Source organism: Nerophis lumbriciformis, linkage group LG11 (assembly GCF_033978685.3).
Source record: "Nerophis lumbriciformis linkage group LG11, RoL_Nlum_v2.1, whole genome shotgun sequence".
Taxonomy (NCBI): Eukaryota; Metazoa; Chordata; class Actinopteri; order Syngnathiformes; family Syngnathidae; genus Nerophis; species Nerophis lumbriciformis.
This window is the reverse complement of record NC_084558.2, coordinates 45,973,068-45,996,639: the sequence shown is the minus strand read 5'-3', so window position 1 is coordinate 45,996,639 and position 23,572 is coordinate 45,973,068. Positions and strand designations below refer to the sequence as shown.

General features: G+C 39.0%; 1 protein-coding gene across 1 annotated transcript in view; it reads right to left on the bottom strand.

Moving 5' to 3' along the window:
* The window catches only part of lamc3 (laminin, gamma 3), a 318,369-nt gene that overhangs the window by 30,654 nt on the left and 264,143 nt on the right, over positions 1-23,572 (bottom strand). The window contains exons 13-19 of the mRNA XM_061966493.1: positions 21,766-21,954; positions 17,176-17,421; positions 12,023-12,176; positions 11,802-11,944; positions 11,543-11,721; positions 3,957-4,122; positions 102-331 (exon numbers count right to left, since the gene is read on the bottom strand). Of these exons, the coding sequence (XP_061822477.1) occupies positions 102-331; positions 3,957-4,122; positions 11,543-11,721; positions 11,802-11,944; positions 12,023-12,176; positions 17,176-17,421; positions 21,766-21,954 (1,307 nt within the window). The remainder of the gene's footprint in view (positions 1-101; positions 332-3,956; positions 4,123-11,542; positions 11,722-11,801; positions 11,945-12,022; positions 12,177-17,175; positions 17,422-21,765; positions 21,955-23,572) is intronic.

Here is a 23,572-nt window from a genome sequence, read left to right as displayed (position 1 = left end):
CTTGTTTTTAATAGATAGTTTGGTGTTTGAACCTGACACTCTGACAAAAGAAACGGCCCCACAACAATGCGACGTGTGCAGGGTGCGTTCGATATACCTACCATGGCGTCCAGGTCGAGCGTGGCCTGTTCCAGCTGCTTCCGCGACGCTCCGACGACGGACGCCAGCGCCGCCAACGTTCCGCACGCCCCTCCGCTCTCCGCCCGCCCTTCGCCGTCACGGGCGCCGACGCTGCAGTTCAAAGCGCCTGTCAGGCGTCGCAGCTGGGCTACGAGCGCGCCCGTCGACGCTCCCAGCGAGGAGAAGCGCTCTATAAAGGCCTCGCGAGCCTCTGGACAAAAGAAGCAAAGCAGACATTGACGATGGATGAAGAACGATCTAGTCGATCTTTTTGTCTTTTTCTTTGCTGTTGGAAATTTGGACGTGACCAAACACGGTCGAATGAAAATATGGCGCCGGTGCCGCTACACGTGTTAAATATTCATCGAGTGGATGGCGTGTCTCAGCCAGGATGAGGATGCTGGACACGCTGCCATCACCATGGCGGGCGTAATCACAGCAAAGCAGGGATTAGACATGGACCGCCTGCGGTATAAAAGGGGATTAGGTTGGTCACACGGCGCTCTGTAGTCCACTTTGTCCCTGTTCGGCCCGGAACAGTCCGGAACAACAGCAGCCGCAACAACAACGGCTTCAAGGGGAAGTGCACTTTTTTGGAAACCAGTAATTATAATCGGCAAATGATGTGTTGTTGTTGAGTGTCGGTGTTGTCTAGAGCTCGGTAGAGTAACCGTGTAATGCTCTTCCGTATCAATAGGTGGCAGTAGATAGCTAATTGCTTTGTAGATGTCGGGAATAGGTCATGTGAGACGACGATGGTTTGTCGTGATCACAATATGCGGATGACAGCGGGAGGCAGGGTGCAGGTAAAAAAAGGTGTCTAATGCTTAAATCAAAAATAAACAAAAGGTGAGTGCCCCTAAGAAAAGGCATTGAAGCTTAGGGAAGGCTACGCAGAACAAAACTGAAACTGAACTGACTACAAAGTCAACGAAAACAGAATGCTGGACGACAGCAAAAACTTACTGTGGAGCAAAGAGGGTGTCCACAATGTACATCCGAACATGACGTGACAATCAACAATGTCCCCACAAAGAAGGATAAAAACAACTGAAATATTCTTGATTGCTAAAACAAAGTAAATGCGGGAAATATCGCTCAAAGGAAGACATGAAACTGCTACAGGAAAATACCAAAAAAAGAGAAAATGTCATGTCTGTTGATCATGTTTTTGTTTTAGTCATGTTCGGTTTTGTTTTTGGACTCTTTGTGCACTTGTTTGTTTTGTCACCATAGCAACCCATTAGTTTTCACCTCTCATGTCACGCACCTGTCTCAAGCTTTGCACTCGCACACCTGTCACTAATCATGTCACTGCTATTTAAGACTGTCTTTTTCTGCTGATTGGTCTGGTGACATTATCCATTCATACCATGCTTCTTCTGACACCCCTGCTACCTCGTTTTGTCTTCATGCTACCATGGTTCCATGCCAAGTAAGTTTTTGTTTATTATTCATAGTTTCTGCCTTTGTGCAAGTTTTGTTTCATTAGTCAAGTTTGTTCTCCGCCATTGTGCGCGCCTTTTGTTTGCTTCCTTTTTTGTAGTCTGTTAGTGTTTAAAATAAAAGATGTACTTGCATTCACGCCTTGCCTGCGCCAACTTTCCTTTGCATTCCGGGAAAACAAACCCCAAGATCCACGCATTGACAGAAAAAGCCACCAAAATAGGAGCACAAGACAAGAACTAAAACACTACACACAGGAAAACAGCAAAAAAGTCAAAATAAGTCAGGGCGTGATGTGACAGGTGGTGACAGTACACCTACTTTGAGATAAGATCTATAGTGATGCATGCTTGGTTATAGTTTAAAGTCATACCCAACAATTACGACAACGACTTTTTATTGTCTACTGAGTTTAATTTCTCAATGATTTCTGCTAGTGGTGTGCCTCCGGATTTTTTCAATGAAAAAAATGCGCCTTGGCTCAAAAAAGGTTGAAAAACACTGGTCTAGAGATCGGTAGAGTAACCGTGTAATACTCTTCCGTATCAGTAGGTGGCAGCAGATAGCTAATTGCCTTGTAGATGTCGGGAATAGGTCGTGTGAGACTACGAGGGTTTGTCGTGATCGCAACATGCAGATGACAGCGGGAGGCAGGGTGCAGGTAAAAAAGGTGTCTAATGCTTAAATCAAAAATAAACAAAAGGTGAGTGCCCCTAAGAAAAGGCATTGAAGCTTAGGGAAGGCTACGCAGAATAAAACTGAAACTGAACTGGCTACAAAGTAAACAAAAACAGAATGCTTGACGACAGCAAAGACTTACTGTGGAGCACAGACGGCGTCCACAAAGTACATCTGAACATGACGTGACAATCAACAATGTCCCCACAAAGAAGGATAAAAACAACTGAAATAGTCTTGATTGCTAAAACAAAGTAGATGCGGGAAATATCGCTCAAAGAAAGACATGAAACTGCTACAGGAAAATACCAAAAAAAGAGAAAATGTCATGTCTGTTGATCATGTTTTTGTTTTAGTCATGTTCGGTTTTGTTTTTGGACTCTTTGTGCACTCGTTTGTTTTGTCACCATAGCGACCCATTAGTTTTCACCTGTCATGTCACGCACCTGTCTCAAGCTTTGCACTCGCACACCTGTCACTAATCATGTCACTGCTATTTAAGACTGTCTTTTTCTGCTGATCGGCCTGGTGACATTATCCATTCATACCATGCATCTTCTGACACCCCTGCTACCTCGTTTTGTCTTCATGCTACCATAGTTCCATGCCAAGTAAGTTTTTGTTTATTATTCATAGTTTCTGCCTTTGTGCAAGTTTTGTTTCATTAGTCAAGTTTGTTCTCCGCCATTGTGCGCGCCTTTTGTTTGCTTCCTTTTTTGTAGTCTGTTAGTGTTTAAAATAAAAGATGTACTTGCATTCACGCCAACTTTCCTTTGCATTCCGGGAAAACAAACCCCAAGATCCACGCATTGACAGAAAAAGCCACCAAAATAGGAGCACAAAACAAGAACTAAAACACTACACACAGGAAAACAGCAAAAAAGTCAAAATAAGTCAGGGCGTGATGTGACAGGTGGTGACAGTACACCTACTTTGAGATAAGAGCTATAGTGATGTATGCTTGGTTATAGTTTAAAGTCATACCCAACAATTACGACAACGACTTTTTATTGTCTACTGAGTTTAATTTCTCAATGATTTCTGCTAGTGGTGTGCCTCCGGATTTTTTCAATGAAAAAAATGCGCCTTGGCTCAAAAAAGGTTGAAAAACACTGGTCTAGAGATCGGTAGAGTAACCGTGTAATACTCTTCCGTATCAGTAGGTGGCAGTAGACAGCTAATTGCCTTGTAGATGTCGGGAATAGGTCGTGTGAGACGACGAGGGTTTGTCGTGATCGCAACATGCAGATGACAGCGGGAGGCAGGGTGAAGGTAAAAAAGGTGTCTAATGCTTAAATCAAAAATAAACAAAAGGTGAGTGCCCCTAAGAAAAGGCATTGAAGCTTAGGGAAGGCTACGCAGAACGAAACTGAAACTGAACTGACTACAAAGTCAACGAAAACAGAATGCTGACGGTATGAATGGTGTGCCTGGGATTAAAGGCCTCACCTTTTCTCCTCCAAACATATTGCATATTGTTTCATCTGACACCACATGGATAAAGATAAGACCTTCTGGAGGAAAGTTCTGTGGTCTACAATCTGTTGTGCTATATATACTATATATCTGCAGCTTATATATATATAATATTTATATATATAAATATTTATTTACTCTAAAAATATCAAATTTATGGATTTTTCTTCTTTTGTATGCTAAACTTGGCCCCCGCCGAGGCAAAATAATTGCCCAGGCCTGTGCTGGGCGTTTACCTTGGAAGGCCAGGAACTCCTCCAGAGCGTTGGGCAGCCCCCGGTCCCCCTGAGGCCCGTCCGTTCGATGCCTCGCCGGGTGGCGCTGCTTCCCGTATCTTCCTCGGCAGTCGAAGCGAGCGAGGAGCTCCTCTAAATCCTGCACGTGCGCTCTCAGCTTCTCCGCCTGAGGAGAAAAAAAACACGAGGGTGGAGAAGAATGTGCGCTTATTAATCCCACGGCTAGGAAAAGAGCAATAACAGGTGGTAACGCGGCGACGTGCTCTTGCAACACAAGCAATGAATACATGAATAAGAAGAGCACGGTAAGCACAGCTTCATATCTGACATAGAAGTGAGCGGATATCAGGCAAAGCAAAAGACTATTTGTTGATGTTCCCCCCCCAACAAACGCAAGCAACTGGGTTAACGAGCGCACTTTGTCAGCGCGCCCACGTACGGCGAGGCGAGACGCACGCCGACGTTCGTTATTCTGCCCCGTTCTTTATTTGCCGTCCTCCCGTTTCCCTTTCAACGTCCCACTTGATCAATGATCACACATCTCCGTCTCTCTCAGCCTGGCTCCTCGTCTGCTCGTTAGTCTCGCGGAAGCCGCAGGAGAAACGCCGGATAGCGAAGCGGACGGGAGGCAGGGGTTTGGGATGGCTAACGTGGCAGGGCGAGGCCGGTCTGACCAAAAGACCAAGACAGGAGGAGTCGGCGGGGACTTGATGGCTCTTGAAAGGAACTTGCAAGTGTGAAGGCCATGTCCACACTAAGTCGTTTAGCCCCTTAAATGAATCATTATTTAGCCTCAGCCCCGTTTCAGTCACACTAAACCATCGTTTAAGGTCCCTGTGGGGGGAGGTGTGGCCAGCACCGCCTGCGGGAGCAAAGGTCACCGCCTCTGTCCATGGTGCTGAAGCGTGGCAGTGCTGACGGCAAGACACAGCTGGCAGGTGATTAAATTTCACAGGTGGTACGTGTTAATCCCATCATCCGTTGTCTTTAGCGGTAAGCGGCCGGGAGCAGGAGGGGAGAGAGGATACGGACGTGACTGTAAAGTCACGTTCTGCTGGAGAAAAGACTTTGATCAAATATATGTACATTAAAACTTGGTTCAACTTTGCACGCATACTTGCCAACCTTGAGACCTCCGATTTCGGGAGGTGGGGGTGGGGGGTGGGGGGCGTGGTGGGGCGGAGAGCGTGGTTGGGGGCGTGGTTAAGATATATATATAAGAAATACTTGACTTTCAGTGAATTCTAGCTATATATATATATATATATATATATATATATATATATATATATATATATATATATATATATATATATATATAAATAAATAAAAGAAATACTTGAATTTCAGTGTTCATTTATTTACACATATACACACACACATAACACTCATCTACTCATTGTTGAGTTAAGGGTTGAATTGTCCATCCTTGTTCTATTCTCTGTCACTATTTCAGAACACACACATTATACAAATATACATTATAAAATCAATAAGAAAACGGGAGCTCTAATTTGGGAGTCTGAATTAGGATCAGAAGTTCCTATATAAACATTGCGTACTCACGTCTCCTTTTTGTATTGATTACTGCGGCTGTGCACTGGATTCATTCACAAATACAAACTACAACTCACAAACACTTTAGAGTTAGGCTCCACCATCAGAATGTGTACTTAAACTTATAAAGATCACATGGATATTATTCAGTGAGTTGATTCACCAAAACTAACCTGTTATACAAGAGGAAAAAGCACACAGGACGTTTCAATTGTTCACAGACTGGTCGCTCTCATCAGAATGACAAGACACTTCCGGTCTGCAGGTGATAGCATTCAATTGGGAAGAAACGCCCTACTGCCCCCTACTGACCAATGTGAATACTGATAAATGTGTAATGACAGCTCCAAAAACTAATTCAAACCACAAAATAAAATAAATAAATCAACACAAAAATGTGACACATTATGGGTGGGTCACATATGCATGTACAGTAGATGGCAGTATTGTCCTGTTTAAAAGTGTCACAACATTGTTGTTTACGGCAGACGAACTGCTTTACGGTAGACGAAAACTTGACTGCTGTTGTTGTGTGTTGTTACCGCGCTTGGAGGACGTTAATGAAACTGCCTAACAATAAACCCACATAAGAAACCAAGAACTTGCCCTCGATCATTAGCTGTTTATATTGTGGGAAAGGGACGTGTGAACAGGCTGTCAACACGTCACTCAGGTCCGCATGGAGCTGGAGGGGGCGTGGCCTCCAGCTCCGCCTGAATTTCGGGAGATTTTCGGGAGAAAATTTGTCCCGGGAGGTTTTCGGGAGAGGCGCTGAATTTCGGGAGTTTCACGGAAAATCCGGGAGGGTTGGCAAGTATGTTTGCACGCCTGGCTCCTGTGAAGTGTATGTCAGTGGTACCGCTAGGAAGCAACCTCTACAGTCCCCCTCCTCGGACACATTTTTACACGGGTAAGTCAGCTGTGTAATTCTCGAATCTCCGGCTCTTAGCTTTGTACGGACTCATCGATCGTTTACAGAGTGAGTTCGGAGAGGAAGTGACGTCAGAGAACGCGCCACAGCCGGCTTCATAATAAAGCGGTTTCGTAACTCGGAGCTAACCACTGGAAATATGGACTCTAGTCATCCAGACATGCCCGTGTTTCTCCTTCCTCTACATGTACAGAGACGCTTGTGGAAATCACACATGAATACCTTAAGAGAAAGCCATTGCAGCTATTTGGGATACTACACATCTCAGAGGGCAAGATAGCTTTCCAATGTCCAGGTCAGCTGTGTTTCTACTTAGCGAAAAACTTTGTCCATTTGTCGAAGGAGAGACAACGAGAATGCGAGCTCCCGTGGATGTGATAAAAAAGGTAGCGTGTGATTTGTTTTACCTGGCCGTCGAGGAAAACGGCGAATGCTTTTGGACTGGCAAAGCAGACTGTATCAGTTGTTGATATTCTGGATCTAGACCTCAAAGTCTAGGTCCAAAGTACATAAAGTCACCAAAAAGGAATGGCCAATGAAGGTGAAGGCAAAAGAGTGAGGAGTGTCCTGACCAGATATCTAGATCCCTATAATGATTGATGTAAAACATTCTGTATCACATTGTTTAAGTGTTTAATAAAGATTTGATTAGTTTATGATGGCTCAGGTGTGATTCACTACAATAGGGCCCCACAGCACACTGGATTCCAGTTCATTGAAATACCACAACACTGGATATTGTTCAGATAAGTTACATTTAAGAACATGCACACAAAGCAACACTGGAGGTGACTATGATGCGTATTTTCCGCGCATGCGTACTAGGTCGCGGGGGGTGGGGGTCTTAAACAGTGGCATTGCTGTGTGTGGACAAGGATAAGGTTAGGTTGGATTTACCCTGGATAACTTTATCCGGCTTGGTTATTTTTTTTACACTGAATTTTTAATACACTGAGTTTTTTTTTTACACTGAATTGTTTTGTTTTTTTACACTGGATTTTTATACACTGAATTTTTCAGCACTGAATTTTTATACATATAATTGTTTTACATTGAACTTTTATAGACCAAATTTTTTATTTTATACTGAATTTTTATACACCAAATTTTTCAGCACTGTATTTTATTACACTGAATTTTTAACCACTGAATGTTTTTACTCTGAATTTTTATACACGGTTATTTCTTTACCCTGAATTTTTAATAGACTGATTTTTTTTTACACTGAATTGTTTTTGTTTTTTTACACTGAATTTTTATACACTGAATTGTTCAGCACTGAATTTTATTACACTGAATTTTTATACATAACATTTTTTACATTGAATTTTTATACACTGAAATTTTTTTTTGTACTGAATTTTTATACACCAAATTTTTCAGCACTGTATTTTATTACACTGAATTTTTCAACACTGAATTTTTCAACACTGAATTTTATCACACTGAATTTCCATACATATAATTGTTTTACATTGAATTTTTATACACTGATTTTTTTTTACAACAAATTTTTACACCCAATTTTTCAGCATTGTATTTTATTACACAGCATTTTCAAACACTAAATATTTTTACTCAGAATTTTTATACACGTTTTTTTTTTTTTACACAGAATTTTCATACGCTGAATTTTTCAGCACTTAATATTATTACACTGATTTTTTCTACATTGATTTTTTTTTACACTCAATTTTTTAGCACTGAATTTTATTACACTGAATTTTTATACATAGTATTTTTTTACATTTAATTTTTATACACTATTTTTTTTTACACTGAATGTTTATACACCAAAATTTTCAGCACTGTATTTTATTACACTAAATTTGTATACACTGATTTTTTTTTTACACTGAATTTTTTTACACATAATTTTTTTTACACTGAATTTTTATACACTGAATTTTTCAGCACTAAACTTTATTACACTGAATTTTTATACATATAATTTTTATTGTATTTAATTTTTATACACTGACATTTTTTTTAAACTGAATTTTTCAGCACTGTATTTTATTACACTAAATTTTTAAACATTGAATGTTTTTACTCTGAATTTTTGTACACAGTTATTTTTTACATTTAATTTTTCAGTATTGCACTTAATTTTCATACATATAATTTTTTTACATAGAATATATACATGGTACATTTTTTTACACTGATTTTTTTTTTTTTTTACACACTTTTTTTTTTTACGCAGAATTTTTCAGCACTGTACTTTATTTCACTGAGTTTTTAAACACGGAATGTTTTTACTCTGAATTTTTATACACGGTTATTTTTTTACACTGAATTTTTCAGCACTGAATTGTATTACAATTAATTTTCATACATATAATTTTTTGTACATAGAATATATACACGGTAAATTTTTTTACACTGAATTTTTATTTTTTTTACACACATTTTTTTTTTAACGCAGAATTTTTCAGCACTGTATTTTATTACTCTGAATTTTTATACACATTTTTTTTTTTACGCAGAATTTTTCAGCACTGTATTTTATTACACTGAATTTTTAAACACTGATTGTTTTTACACTGAAATTTTATACACGGTTATTTTTTTACACTGAATTTTTCAGCACTGAATTGTATTACAATTAATTCTCATACATATAATTTTTTTTACATAGAATATATACACGGTAAATTGTTTTACACTGAATTTATTCGATATTTTTACACACATTTTTTTTTTTTATGCAGAATTTTTCAGCACTGTATTTTATTACTCTGAATTTTTAAACACTGAATGTTTTTATTCTGAATTTTTATACACGGTTATTTTTTTTACACTGAATTTTTCAGCACTGAATTGTATTACACTTAATTTTCCTAAATATCATTTTTTTTTACATAGAATATATACACGGCAATTTTTTTACACTGATTTTTTATGTTTTTTACACACATGTTTTTTTTATGCAGAATTTTTAAGCACTGTATTTTATTACTCTGAATTTTTAAACACCGAATGTTTTTACACTGAATTTTTCAGCACTGAATTGTATTACAATTAATTTTCATACATATAATTTGTTGTACATAGAATATATACACGGTAAATTTTTTTACACTGAATTTTTTTTTTTTTACACATTTTTTTTTAATGCAGAATTTTTCAGCACTGTATTTTATTACTCTGAATTTTTATACAGTTATTTTTTTACACTGAATTTTTCAGTATTACACTTAATTTTCATACATATAATTTTTTTACATAGAATATATACACGGTAAATTTTTTTACACTGAATTTATTTACTTTTTTATACACACTTTTTTTTTTACGCAGAATTTTTCAGCACTGTATTTTACTACACTGAATTTTTAAACACTGAATGTTTTTACACTAAATTTTTATACACGGTCATTTTTTTACACTGAATTTTTCAGCACTGAATTGTATTACAATTAATTTTCATACATATAATTTTTTTAACATAGAATATATACACGGTAAAAAAATTTACACTGAATTTTTTTTTTCTTACACACATTTTTTTTTTTTACGTAGAATTTTTCAGCACTGTAATTTATTACTCTGGATTTTTATACACATTTATTTTTTTACACTGAATTTTTCAGCACTGAATTGTATTACACTTAATTTTCATACATATATATATTTTTTTACATAGAATATATACACGGTAAATTTTTTTACACTGAATTTATTTAATTTTTTTACACACATTTTTTTTTTTTTACGAAGAATTTTTCAGCACTGTATTTTATTACACTGAATTTTTAAATACTGAATGTTTTTACTCTGAATTTTTATACACAGTTATTTTTTTACACTGAATTTTTCAGCACTGATATGTATTACAATTAATTTTCATACATATAATTTTTTTAACATAGAATATATACACGGTACATTTTTTTACACTGAATTTTTTTTTTTTTACACACATTTTTTTTTTTTACGCAGAATGTTTCAGCACTGTAATTTATTACTCTGAATTTTTATACACAGTTATTTATTTACACTGAATTTTTCAGCACTGAATTATATTACACTTAATTTTCATACATATAATTTTTTTTACATAGAATATATACACGGTAAATTTTTTTACACTGATTTTTTTTTTTTTACACCTTTTTTTTTTACGCAGAATTTTACAGCACTGTATTTTATTACACTGAATTTTTAAACACTGAATGTTTTTACACTGAATTTTTATACACGGTTACTTTTTTACACTGAATTTTTCAGCATTTAAATTGTATTACACTTAATTTTCATACGGTAAATTGTTTTACACTGAATTTTTTTTTTTTTTTACACACATTTTTTTTTTTTTTTTACAAAGAATTTTTCAGCACTGTATTTTATTACACTGAATTTTTAAACACGGAATGTTTTTACTCTGAATTTTTATACAGGGTTATTTTTTTACACTGAATTTTTCAGCACTGAATTGTATTACACTTAATTTTCATACATATCATTTTTTTTTACATAGAATATATATACGGTAAATTGTTTTACACTGAATTTATTTATTTTTTTACACACATTTTTTTTTTTTACGCAGAATTTTTCAGCACTGTATTTTATTACTCTGAATTTGTATGCACAGTTATTTTTTTACACACTTTTTTTTTTTTTACGCATAATTTTTCAGCACTGTATTTTATTACACTGAATTTTTAAACACTGAATGTTTTTACTTTGAATTTTTATACACAGTTATTTTTTTACACTGAATTTTTCAGCACTGAATTGTATTACACTTAATTTTCATACCTATAATTTTTTAGAATATATACACGGTACATTTGTTTTGCACTGAATTTTTTTTCTATGAAATTGTCCGTGATGTTCTTAAAATTCAAACGCAAAAAAATCAGTTACATAAAGTCAGTGTAAAAAACCCCCAAAAAAACAACTTTCATAATAAAGACACAAATTAACTGACACGTTATAAGAAAACATACAAAAAGTTGGGTGTACAAAAAGGAACTAGTGTATTTCAGATTTAAGTCCAGGAAAAAAAACGGTTGCTTTTTAATCTCACTTTAACTTGAGTTTCGCTTCTTTTTACACTTGTGTGAGCGCACGGGTTTTTCACACCCACCTGTTTTTGCACCAGTCCGTAGCAAAGCGGGCACTCCTCACACTGGTGCGTTTCTCTGTTGTGGAAAAAGTTGAGCTCGCACTTGTCACACTTGTAGCCCGTGAAGCCGGGCCGGCAGGGACAGGTCCCGTTGGCGTGGCACTGCATGGCGGCGGCGCCCATCGGGTCACAGTTACAGGCTGGCGACGCGTGGCCAAGATCAAAACCGAGAGTGAGAAAGGCGTCGGTGGTCGGGGATTCTTACGGCTCTTTACGGTACCTCTGCATCCCCGTGAGGAGAACCCGAAGAAGCCCACTCGACACGAGCCACACGGTCTCCCGTCCACGCCGGCGCGGCACAAACACTGGCCTGTGATTGGGTGGCAGGCGGCGGAAAAGGAGCCGACGGGGTTGCACGTGCACCTGGAGGAGGAAGGACAACGCTGACTTTTCAAGGCAAAAAAAATAAAATAAAAACACCAACAGGGGGCGCCTCTTTACCTCTCGCAACCCACGCCGGGTCGCAGGTTGAAAAAGCCGTCCTCACATTGTCCGCAGTCTCGCCCCGTCACGTGAGCGAGGCAGTCGCAGGTTCCTGTCTGGGGGTGGCACTGGTTCGCACGGCTGGAGGTCCCGGCGAGGCTGCAGCCGCACGCTGGGAAATGACAGAAACGGATGAACGTGGAGCATGACATACCTCACCTCACCAGCAGAGGGCAGTAAGCTTATCGTGGAAGTCGCAAAACCTGGTTTTAATACACATCGATAGTTTTTCGCTACTTGACTTTTCAGTCTCTCAAAAGTCTCTCCAACTCGCCAAGTCCTTCCTCCCGCTACTGTTAAAGACAACAGGTGATTAGACAACTCGTACCACCTGGGAAATGTAATCACCTGTTCAGCTGTGTTTTGAAGCCAGCCCTGACACGCCCCCGTCGGTCAGCGCGCTGTCCTCAGCACCTTGGACAGAGACGGCGACATCCGCTCCCGCAGGCAGCGCTGGCCACGCCTCCCTCCACACTTATCTCTCGACACTTGTTTCTCATATGTGACTCTTTGCCCTGTCTTTCTTTTACCATATGAGTTGGGAAATTGTGTTAAATATAAACGGAATACAATGATTTGTAAATCATTTTCAGCCCATATTCAGTTGAATATGCTACAAAGACAACATATTTGATAATCAAACTGATTTTTTTTCTGCAAATAATCATTAACTTTAGAATTTGATGCCAGCAACACGTGACAAAGAAGTTGGGAAAGGTGGCAATAAATACTGATAAAGTTGAGGAATGCTCATCAAACACTTATTTGGAACATCCCACAGGTGTGCAGGCTAATTGGGAACAGGTGGGTGCCATGATTGGGTATAAAAGTAGATTCCATGAAATGCTCAGTCATTCACAAACAAGGATGGAGCGAGGGTCACCACTTTGTCAACAAGTGCGTGAGCAAATTGTTGAACAGTTTAAGAAAAACCTTTCTCAAGCAGCTATTGCAAGGAATTTAGGGATTTCACCATCTACGGTCCGTAATATCATCAAAGGGTTCAGAGAATCTGGAGAAATCACTGCACATAAGCAGCTAAGCCCGTGACCTTCGATCCCTCAGGCTGTACTGCATCAACAAGCGACATCAGTGTGTAAAGGATATCACCACATGGGCTCAGGAACACTTCAGAAACCCACTGTCAGTAACTATAGTTGGTCGCTACATCTGTAAGTGCAAGTTAAAACTCTCCTATGCAAAGCGAAAACCGTTTATCAACAACACCCAGAAACGCCGTCGGCTTCGCTGGGCCTGAGCTCATCTAAGATGGACTGATATAAAGTGGAAAAGTGTTCTGTGGTCTGACGAGTCGACATTTCAAATTGTTTTTGGAAACTGTGGACGTCGTGTCCTCCGGATTAAAGAGGAAAAGAACCATCCGGATTGTTCTGGTGCAAAGTGTAAAAGGCAGCATCTGTGATGGTATGGGGGTGTATTAGTGCCCAAGACATGGGTAACTTACACATCTGTGAAGGCACCATTAATGATGAAAGGTACATACAGGTTTTGGAGCAACATATGTTGCCATCCAAGCAACGTTACCATGGACGCCCCTGTTTATTTCAGCAAGACAATGCCAAGCCACGTGTTACATCAACCTGGCTTCATAGTAAAAGAGTGCGGGTACTAGACTGGCCTGCCTGTAGTCCAGACCTGACTCCCATTGAAAATGTGTGGCGCATTATGAAGCCTAAAATAGCACAACGGAGACCCCCGGACTGTTGAACAACTTAAGCTGTACATCAAGCAAGAATGGGAAAGAATTCCACCTGAGAAGCTTCGAAAATGTGTCTCCTCAGTTCCCAAACGTTTACTGAGTGTTGTTAAAAGGAGAGGCCATGTAACACAGTGGTGAACATGCCCTTTCCCAACTACTTTGGCACGTGTTGCAGCCATGAAATTCTAAGTTAATTATTATTTGCAAAAAAAAAATAAAGTTTATGAGTTTGAACATCAAATATGTTGTCTTTGTAGTGCATTCAATTGAATATGGGTTGAAAAGGATTTGCAAATCATTGTATTCCGTTTATATTTACATCTAACACAATTTCCCAACTCATATGGAAACAGGGTTTTTAATATGCTAATCTCTTCAAAGCACATGACAGGGCCTTTTTGTTATGTTGCTATACAGTGGAACCTCGATTTACAAACCCCTCCATTTGCAAACTTTTCAATTTGCAAACTTTTAATATGCCACGTTCATTCATTTTGTGTCCGTACAAAATGGAGGAGGCTAATTTCCAATAATTTAAAATCTCATAAAGGGAAGAAGATAAAGAGATATTCAGTAGGATTTAAGGTCCAAGCTATTGAATATGCTAAAAAGAACAGTGAAAATGTTTTATTAATATACCGTAGCTGCGTGTGTCAAATATGAGTCATTAAATGACTCCCGCCTCATGGTGGTAGAGGGCGCTAGTGATCCCAGGGATCATTCTTGCGACTACTCGGCTGCAGAAGAAGTGACAACAACAGTTTTCTAAACTGGACTTTCAATAATGATTAAAGGAAGATCTCCATCGAGACAGAGAGACTTTTAAAACTGAAGAAAGATAAGGAAGACTTCTATAAACAAGTTATCGATGCTTTTGTTCAAAAGGAGCTGCGCATGGACTTCATTTATAAGTAAAGGTAAGACCATAATCACGTTTTGTTTTATTAAATATGCTTTTCATGATGGTATCCTTACATCACACTCAAATTTATAAGCGCAGGTCTAAATTTACCAAATGCCTTTGGTAAGCGACGGAGTGAGAAGAGGTTTTAAATTAAATCATTAAATCATTAAATCAAATTTGTACGTGACTACTGAAGACCATTTAATAAATGAAAAAATTAAATGCAAATGTCTCACATTCAAACTAACCAGTAAACATGTTTTATGGGCCAAAGCTTAAAAATCACTTAGGCATCCTCAGCATTGATCTGACTATCATTTAAAAAGGTTTCCTGTTTTTTTTGTCCCCATACCGTCAGAGGTCCCCTAAAGGTGACTGTGTAAACAGAGCGATGTCCCCATTAAGTAAGATTGTGCTTTTTAAAATGTTAATTTTTGCAGCAACATGGTTGATTGAGTCAAGGATTTTGCTGATTTCTGATTGTTTGTGAGGGCGCCAAAGGGAATTCTGTGTGTTGGCGCAGGACAGTTTATCTTGTTGTTATTTTTTTTCCTTGTTAATAAATAGAAAGTTGATGTATCACCTCCGTGTTATGTTTGTTTGCTATACAGTACTTTATATTATGTTCAAAGTGTGCACATTTTCACTAAAATATGGACTTTTGTCCATTGTTCATATTTACATTGTTTCTTATGCAGAAATTTGCTTCACTATACAAACTTTCCGATTTACGAGCCCTGTTGAAGAACCAATTAGGTTCATAGTCAAAGATAAGTCTTATTCATTATATACAAAAATGTAAATAATGCTATTTATTGTATGTGACGTTCTTGTTTAATTGTAAATCAAATCAGTTTTGTGCGTGTTCTCCATAAAGATTTTACAAACCCCGTTTCCATATGAGTTGGGAAATTGTGTTAGATGAAAATATAAACGGAATACAATGATTTGCAAATCCTTTTCAACCCATATTCAATTGAATGCACTACAAAGACAAGATATTTGATGTTCAAACTCATAAACTTTATTTTTTTTTGGCAAATAATAATTAACTTAGAATTTCATGGCTGCAACACGTGCCAAAGTAGTTGGGAAAGGGCATGTTCACCACTGTGTTACATCACCTTTTCTTTTAACAACACTCAATAAACGATTGGGAACTGAGGAATTCTTTCCCATTTTTGTTTTATGTAGAGCTTCAGTTGTTCAACAGTCCGGGGGTCTCCGCTGTCGTATTTTACGCTTCATAATGCGCCACACATTTTCGATGGGAGACAGGTCTGGACTGCAGGCGGGCCAGGAAAGTACCCGCACTCTTTTTTTTACGAAGCCACGCTGTTGTAACACGTGCTGAATGTGGCGTGGCATTGTCTTGCTGAAATAAGCAGGGGCGTCCATGAAAAAGACGGCGCTTGGATGGCAACATATTTTGCTCCAAAACCTGTATGTACCTTTCAGCATTAATGGAGCCTTCACAGATGTGTAAGTTACCCATGTCTTGGGCACTAACACACCCCCATACCATCACAGATGCTGGCTTTTCAACTTTGCGTCGATAACAGTCTGGATGGTTCGCTTCCCCTTTGGCCCGGATGACACGATGTCGAATATTTCCAAAAACAATTTGAAATGTGGACCACAGAACACTTTTCCAATTTGCATGAGTCCATCTTAGATGATCTCGGGCCCAGAGAAGCCGGCAGCTTTTCTGGGTGTTGTTGATAAATGGCTTTCGCTTTGCATAGTAGAGCTTTAACTTGCACTTACAGATGTAGCGACCAACTGTATTTAGTGACAGGGGTTTTCTGAAGTGTTCCTGAGCCCATGTGGTGATATCCTTTAGAGATTGATGTCGGTTTTTGATACAGTGCCGTCTGAGGTATTGAAGGTCACAGTCATTCAATGTTGATTTCTCCAGATTCTCTGAACCTTTTGATGATATTATGGACCGTGGATGTTAAAATCCCTAAATTTCTTGCAATTGCACTTTGAGAAACATTGTTCTTAAACTGTTTGACTCTTTGCTCCGAAGTTGTGGACAAAGGGGTGTACCTCGCCCCATCCTTTCTTGTGAAAGACTGAGCATTTTTTGGGAAGCTGTTTTTATACCCAATCATGGCACCCACCTGTTCCCAATTAGCCTGCACACCTGTGGGATGTTCCAAATAAGTGTTTGATGAGCATTCCTCAACTTTATCAGTATTTATTGCCACCTTTCCCAACTTCTTTGTCACGTGTTGCTGGCATCAAATTCTAAAGTTAATGATTATTTGCAAAAAAAAAAAAAAATGTTATCAGTTTGAACATCAAATATGTTGTCTTTGTAGCATATTCAACTGAATATGGGTTGAAAATGATTTGCAAATCATTGTATTCCGTTTATATTTACATCTAACACAATTTCCCAACTCATATGGAAACGGGGTTTGTAAATATGTCATCCTTTCGGCTTCTGCCAAGTCAGTCAAGCAAACTCAGCCTACTTACGTTTGCACTTCGGTCCGGCGGCGTCGCTGCGAGCGTCGCCGTAGTAACCGTGGCGGCAAAGCTGGCAGCGCTCGCCCTCGGTGTGTCCCGTGCACTTCAGGCAGCGGCCCGTCAGGTGGTCGCACACGCCCACAGCGTTGGCGTCCACGTTGCCGCTGCAGTCGCATCGGCCGCACGGGCGCACCGCCCCCGATTGTCCCAGCGGGTCGCCGTAGAATCCGTCGTCGCACATCTGGCAGCGCGTTCCTGCAATGCGAGGTCAAGCCCCGCCCCATAAATACTACATTAGGTACACGTGTGACGGCAAACTGTGCCTTCATAAAAAGCAAATGATTTACAATGTTCATGTTTTCATTTGACAAAATAAAAGCAGAAGTCCTCAATAGGTGGACTTGATTTGGACCCGGACACCTTCCTATATAAACCCAGATCTAGTACTAGACTACTTTAAGGTGCTAAACATCTTCCTGCTCTGCCCTAACATCACTGTTTGACTTCACCACATGATAATATAGTCATACACATAAAGCATAGGAGAAGCAATATATTTATGCTGGTCCAAGAGCCTGTATGTCATCTGTTTTAAGAAAATACAGCATGAAACTAGTCCAAGATCCTCTTTATGACATGGGTGGTCTGCTGTTTTTCAGAACCTACTGCAAAAAACTAACACAGGATCCTTTATATGATAGAAACACTCTTCTGTTTTAAGAACCTACTGCTTAAAAACTAGTCCAAGATCCTCTATTCGACGGAAACACCATGCATTTTTTAAAAACCCACTACAAAAAAATAGTCCAAGATCCTCTATACGACAGAAGCACACTGCAGTTTTAAGAGCCAACTGAAAAAAATAGTGCAGGTTCCTCTATGACAAAAGCACAATGCAGTTTTAAGAACCTACTCAAAAAAACTAGTTCAAGATCCTCTACATGACAGAAGCACGATAGTTTTAAAAACATACTGAAACAAACTAGTCCAAGATTTTTTACATGAAAGAAGCACTATGCAGTTTTAAGAGCCTACTGGGAAAAAAAAACTAGTCCAAGATCCTCTATATGACAGAAGCACTATGCAGTTTTAAGAACCTACTGAAAAAACAAGTCCAAGATCCTCTACATGACAGAAGCACGATACAGTTTTAAGAACATACTGAAAAAAACTAGTCCAAGATCCTCTACATGAAAGAAGCACTATGCTGTTTTAAGAACCTACTGAAAAAAAAAAACTAGTCCAAGATCATCTATATGACAGAAGCACCATGCTGTTTTAAGAGCCTACCGAGAAAAAAACTAGCCCAAGATCCTCTGTATGACAGAAGCATTATGCAGTTTCAAGAACCTACTGAAAAAACTAGTCCAAGATCCTCTACATGACAGAAGCACTATGCTCTTTTAAGAACCTACTGAAAAAAAACTATTTCAAGATCCTCTTCATGACAGAAGCACTATGCTGTTTTAGGAACCTACTGCAAAAACTAGTCCACGATCCTCTACATGACAGAAGCGCAAAACAGTTTCAAGAACATACTGAAAAAAAACTAGTCCAAGATCCTCTACATGAAAGAAGCACTATGCAGTTTTAAGAGCCTACTGAAAAAACAACTAGTCCAAGATCCTCTACTTGACAGAAGCACTATGCATTTTTAAGAGCCTACTCGAAAAAAAACTAGTTCAAGATCCTCTACACGACAGAAGCACTATGTCGTTTTAAGAGCCTACTGAGAAAAAAAACTAGTCCAAGATCCTCTACATGACAGAAGCACGATAGTTTTAAGAACATACTGGAAAAACTAGTCCAAGTTCCTCTACTTGACAGAAGCACTATGCATTTTTAAGAGCCTACTCGGAAAAAAAACTAGTTCAAGATCCTCTATATGACAGAAGCACCATGCTGTTTTAAGAGCCTACCGAGAAAAAAACTAGCCCAAGATCCTCTATATGACAGAAGCATTATGCAGTTTCAAGAACCTACTGAAAAAACTAGTCCAAGATCCTCTACATGACAGAAGCACTATTCAGTTTTAAGAACCTACTGAAAAACGAGTCCAAGAGCCTCTACATGACAGAAGCACGATACAGTTTTAAGAACATACTGGAAAAACTAGTCCAGGATCCTCTACTTGACAGAAGCACTATGCATTTTTAAGAGCCTACTCGAAAAAAAACTAGTTCAAGATCCTCTATACGACAGAAGCACTATACAGTTTTAAGAGCCTACTGAGAAAAAAAACGAGTCCAAGATCCTCTACATGACAGAAGCACTATGCAGTTTTAAGAACCTACTGCAAAAACTAGTCCAAGATCCTGTATATGACAGAGGCACTATGTTGTTTTAAGAACCTACTGCAAAAACTAGTCCAAGATCCTGTATATGACAGAGGCACTATGTTGTTTTAAGAACATACTGAAGAAAAATATTTCAAGATCCTCTACATGAAAGAAGCACTATGCAGTTTTAAGAGCCTACTGGAAAAAAACAAACTAGTCCAAGATCCTCTACATGAAAGAAGCACTATGCATTTTAAGAGCCTACTGAAAAAAAACTAGTCCAAGATACTCTACATGAAAAAAGCACTATGCAGTTTTAAGAGCCTACTGAGAAAAAAAAAAACGAGTCCAAAATCCTTTATATGACAGAAGCATTATGCAGTTTTAAGAACCTACTGAAAAAACTAGTCCAAGATCATGTATATGACAGAGGCACTATGCTGTTTTAAGAACCTACTGCAAAAACTAGTGCAAGATCCTGTATATGACAGAGGCACTATGTTGTTTTAAGAACATACTGAAAAAAAATAGTCCAAGATCCTCTACATGAAAGAAGCACTATGCAGTTTCAAGAGCCTACTGGAAAAAAAACTAGTGCAAGATCCTCTACATGAAAGAAGCACTATGCAGTTTTAAGAGCCTAATGAAAAAAAAAAATAGTCCAAGATCCTCTACATGAAAGAAACACTATGCATTTTTAAGAGCCTACTGAAAAAAAACTAGTCCAAGATCCTCTACATGAAAAAAGCACTATGCAGTTTTAAGAGCCTACTGGAAAAAAACTAGTTCAAGATCCTCTATAAAACAGAAGCACTATGCAGTTTTAAGAACCTACTGAAAAAAAAAACAACTAGTCGAAGATCCTCTATAAAACAGAAGCACTATGCCGTTTTAAGAACCTACTGAAAAAAAACAACTAGTCCAAGATCCTCTATAAAACAGAAGCACTATGCAGTTTTAAGAACCTACTGAAAAAAACTAGTTCAAGATCCTCTTTATGACAGAATCACTATGCAGGTTTAGTGCCTATTGAAAAAACTAGTTCAAGATCCACTATGTGACAGAAGCACTATGCAGGTTTAGAGCCTATTGAAACAACTAGTCCAATATCCTCTACATGACAGAAGCACTATACAGTTTTAAGAGCCTATTGAAAAAAACTAGTCCAGGTTCCCCTTTATGACAGAAGCACTATGCTGTTTTAAGAACCTACTGCAAAAACTAGTCCAAGATCCTGTATATGACAGAGGAACTATGCTGCAAAAACTAGTGCAAGATCCTGTATAAGACAGAGGCACGATGTTGTTTTAAGAACCTACTGCAAAAACTAGTCCAAGATCTCGTATATGACAGAGGCACTATGTGGTTTTAAGAACATACTGAAAAAAAATAGTCCAAGATCCTCTACATGAAAGAAGCACTATGCAGTTTCAAGAGCCTACTGGGAAAAAAAACAAAAAACTAGTCCAAGATCCTCTACATGAAAGAAGCACTATGCAGTTTTAAGAGCCTAATGAAAAAAAAAACTAGTCCAAGATCCTCTACATGAAAGAAACACTATTCATTTTTAAGAGCCTACTGAAAAAAACTAGTCCAAGATCCTGTATATGACAGAAGCACTATGTTGTTTTAAGAACATACTGAAGAAAAATATTTCAAGATCCTCTACATGAAAGAAGCACTATGCAGTTTTAAGAGCCTACTGGGAAAAAAAAAAACTAGTCCAAGATCCTCTACATGAAAGAAGCACTATGCAGTTTTAAGAGCCTACTGGAAAAAAAAAACTAGTCCAAGATCCTCTACATGAAAGAAACACTATGCAAGATCCTGTATAAGACAGAGGCACGATGTTGTTTTAAGAACCTACTGCAAAAACTAGTCCAAGATCCTGTATATGACAGAGGGACTACGTTGTTTTAAGAACATACTGAAAAAAAAAAATTCAAGATCCTCTACATGAAAGAAGCACTATGCAGTTTCAAGAGCCTACTGGAAAAAAAAAACTAGTCCAAGATCCTCTACATGAAAGAAGCACTATGCAGTTTTAAGAGCCTACTGGGAAAAAAAAACTAGTCCAAGATCCTCTACATGAAAGAAACACTATGCATTTTTAAGAGCCTACTGAAAAAAAACTAGTCCAAGATCCTCTACATGAAAAAAGCACTATGCAGTTTTAAGAGCCTACTGGAAAAAAACTAGTTCAAGATCCTCTATAAAACAGAAGCACTATGCAGTTTTAAGAACCTACTGAAAAAAAAAAAACTAGTCCAAGATCCAAGATACAGAAGCCCTCTGCCAAGACTGGCTGTTGTCCCCTCACCTGTCTGCCCTGCAGGACAGTTGGTGCAGACCACCTGTGCGGTCCCGGGCACCAGGACACAGCTGCCGCGGTCGGGGCAAGGGCACGGCCGGCAGTCGCCCAGCGTGCCGGCCAGCGCGTTGCCATAGTAACCGTCCAGGCAGCGCTCGCAGTTGGTCCCGGTGGTGAAGTCTGAGCACTCGCAGACGCCTGCAACATAGAGCGAGAGAGAGAGAGAGAGAGAGTAAACATCTTCTCGACAGACAAGGCTGCAGTTCCTTGGATGACCAGCAGGTCTCGCTGTGTCTCTGACTCTGACCAACACAGCACTATGAGAGTGAACTATAATTGCTTTTGGGACGTTTAAAAGGAGCCAAAAGAGCCGCAATTCTCGTACAAAATAGAAGCAAGCAACTGGAGGTGCACACACAAAAACCCCCACGGCTCATTACTTTGTGGAATTTGTTTTTTGGTGCAGCAAAAAAGTTCCTGAAGACAAAGCAAAAGCATACAGAGCGACACGAGTAGGAGCAATGGCTCATCTGCACCATTGATTCAACACATTAAACATTGTTCTCATACGTGTCTCTTTGTGGCATTTTGCACAGCATCCATCCATCCATCCATTTTCTACTGATTGTCCCTTCTGTGAAGTGAATTATATTTATATAGCGCTTTTCTCTAGTGAATCAAAGCGCTTTACATGGTGAAAGCCAATATCTAAGTTGCATTTAAACCCGTGTGGGTGGCACTGGGAGCAGGTGGGTAAAGTGCCTTGCCCAAGGACACAACGGCAGTGACTAGGATGGCGGAAGCGGGAATCGAACCTGGAACGGCCACTCTACCAACCGAGCTATACCGCCCCAATAGCCTTTTCTCTATGTTCCCAATGCATTTCGCTTTAAAGGGGAACTACCGTGTTTTTTATTACCATGTTTTCCGGACTATAGGGCACACTTAAACCCCCCCCCCCCCCCCCTCAAAACTCGACAGTAATTCTGGTTTTGCTTACCGACCTCGAAGCAATTTTCTTTGGTACATGGTGGAATGATAAGTGTGACCAGTAGATGGCAGTCAAACATAAGAGATACGAGTAGACTGCACTATTATGGCAATATGTCTCAAGTAAACAACACCAACATTTTATATGTTCCATTGAGAATATAGAATTTGGTTCTCAAATTTGGCCCGTGAAGTGATATCAAATTAACACTAGAGCTGGCCCGCCGATCATATCCAGCGGCGGCGCCGCGTTATCACCCCGCTAATTCTCATACTTGCCAAACCTCCCGGGAAACTCACAAATTTCAGTGCCCCTCCCGAGAATTGTAACGTCCCCTTTTCGTCCAGTCCAACGAGTTCTGGCTCAGTTACATAATATGTGCAGCTTTGGCACGCACACAGAAGTGAATGCAAATGCATACTTGGTCAACAGCCATACAGGTTACACTGAGGTTGCCAGTATAAAAAACTTTAACATTGTTAGAAATATACGCCACACTTTGAATCCACACCAAACAAGAATGACAAACACATTTCGGGAGAACATCCACACAGTAACACAACATAAACACAACAGAACAAATACCCAGAACCCTTTGCAGCACTAACTCTTCCGGGACGCTACAAGGTGTGTGTATGTGTGTGTGTGTGTGGGGGGGTTGGTGGTAGCGGGGGTGTATAATGTAGCGTCCCGGAAGAGTTTGTTTATGTTGTGTTACTGTTTGTCATTCTTGTTTGGTGTGGGTTCACAATGTGGCGCATATTTGTAACAGTGTTAAAGTTGTTTATACGGCCACTCTCAGTGTAAACTGTATCACTGCTGATG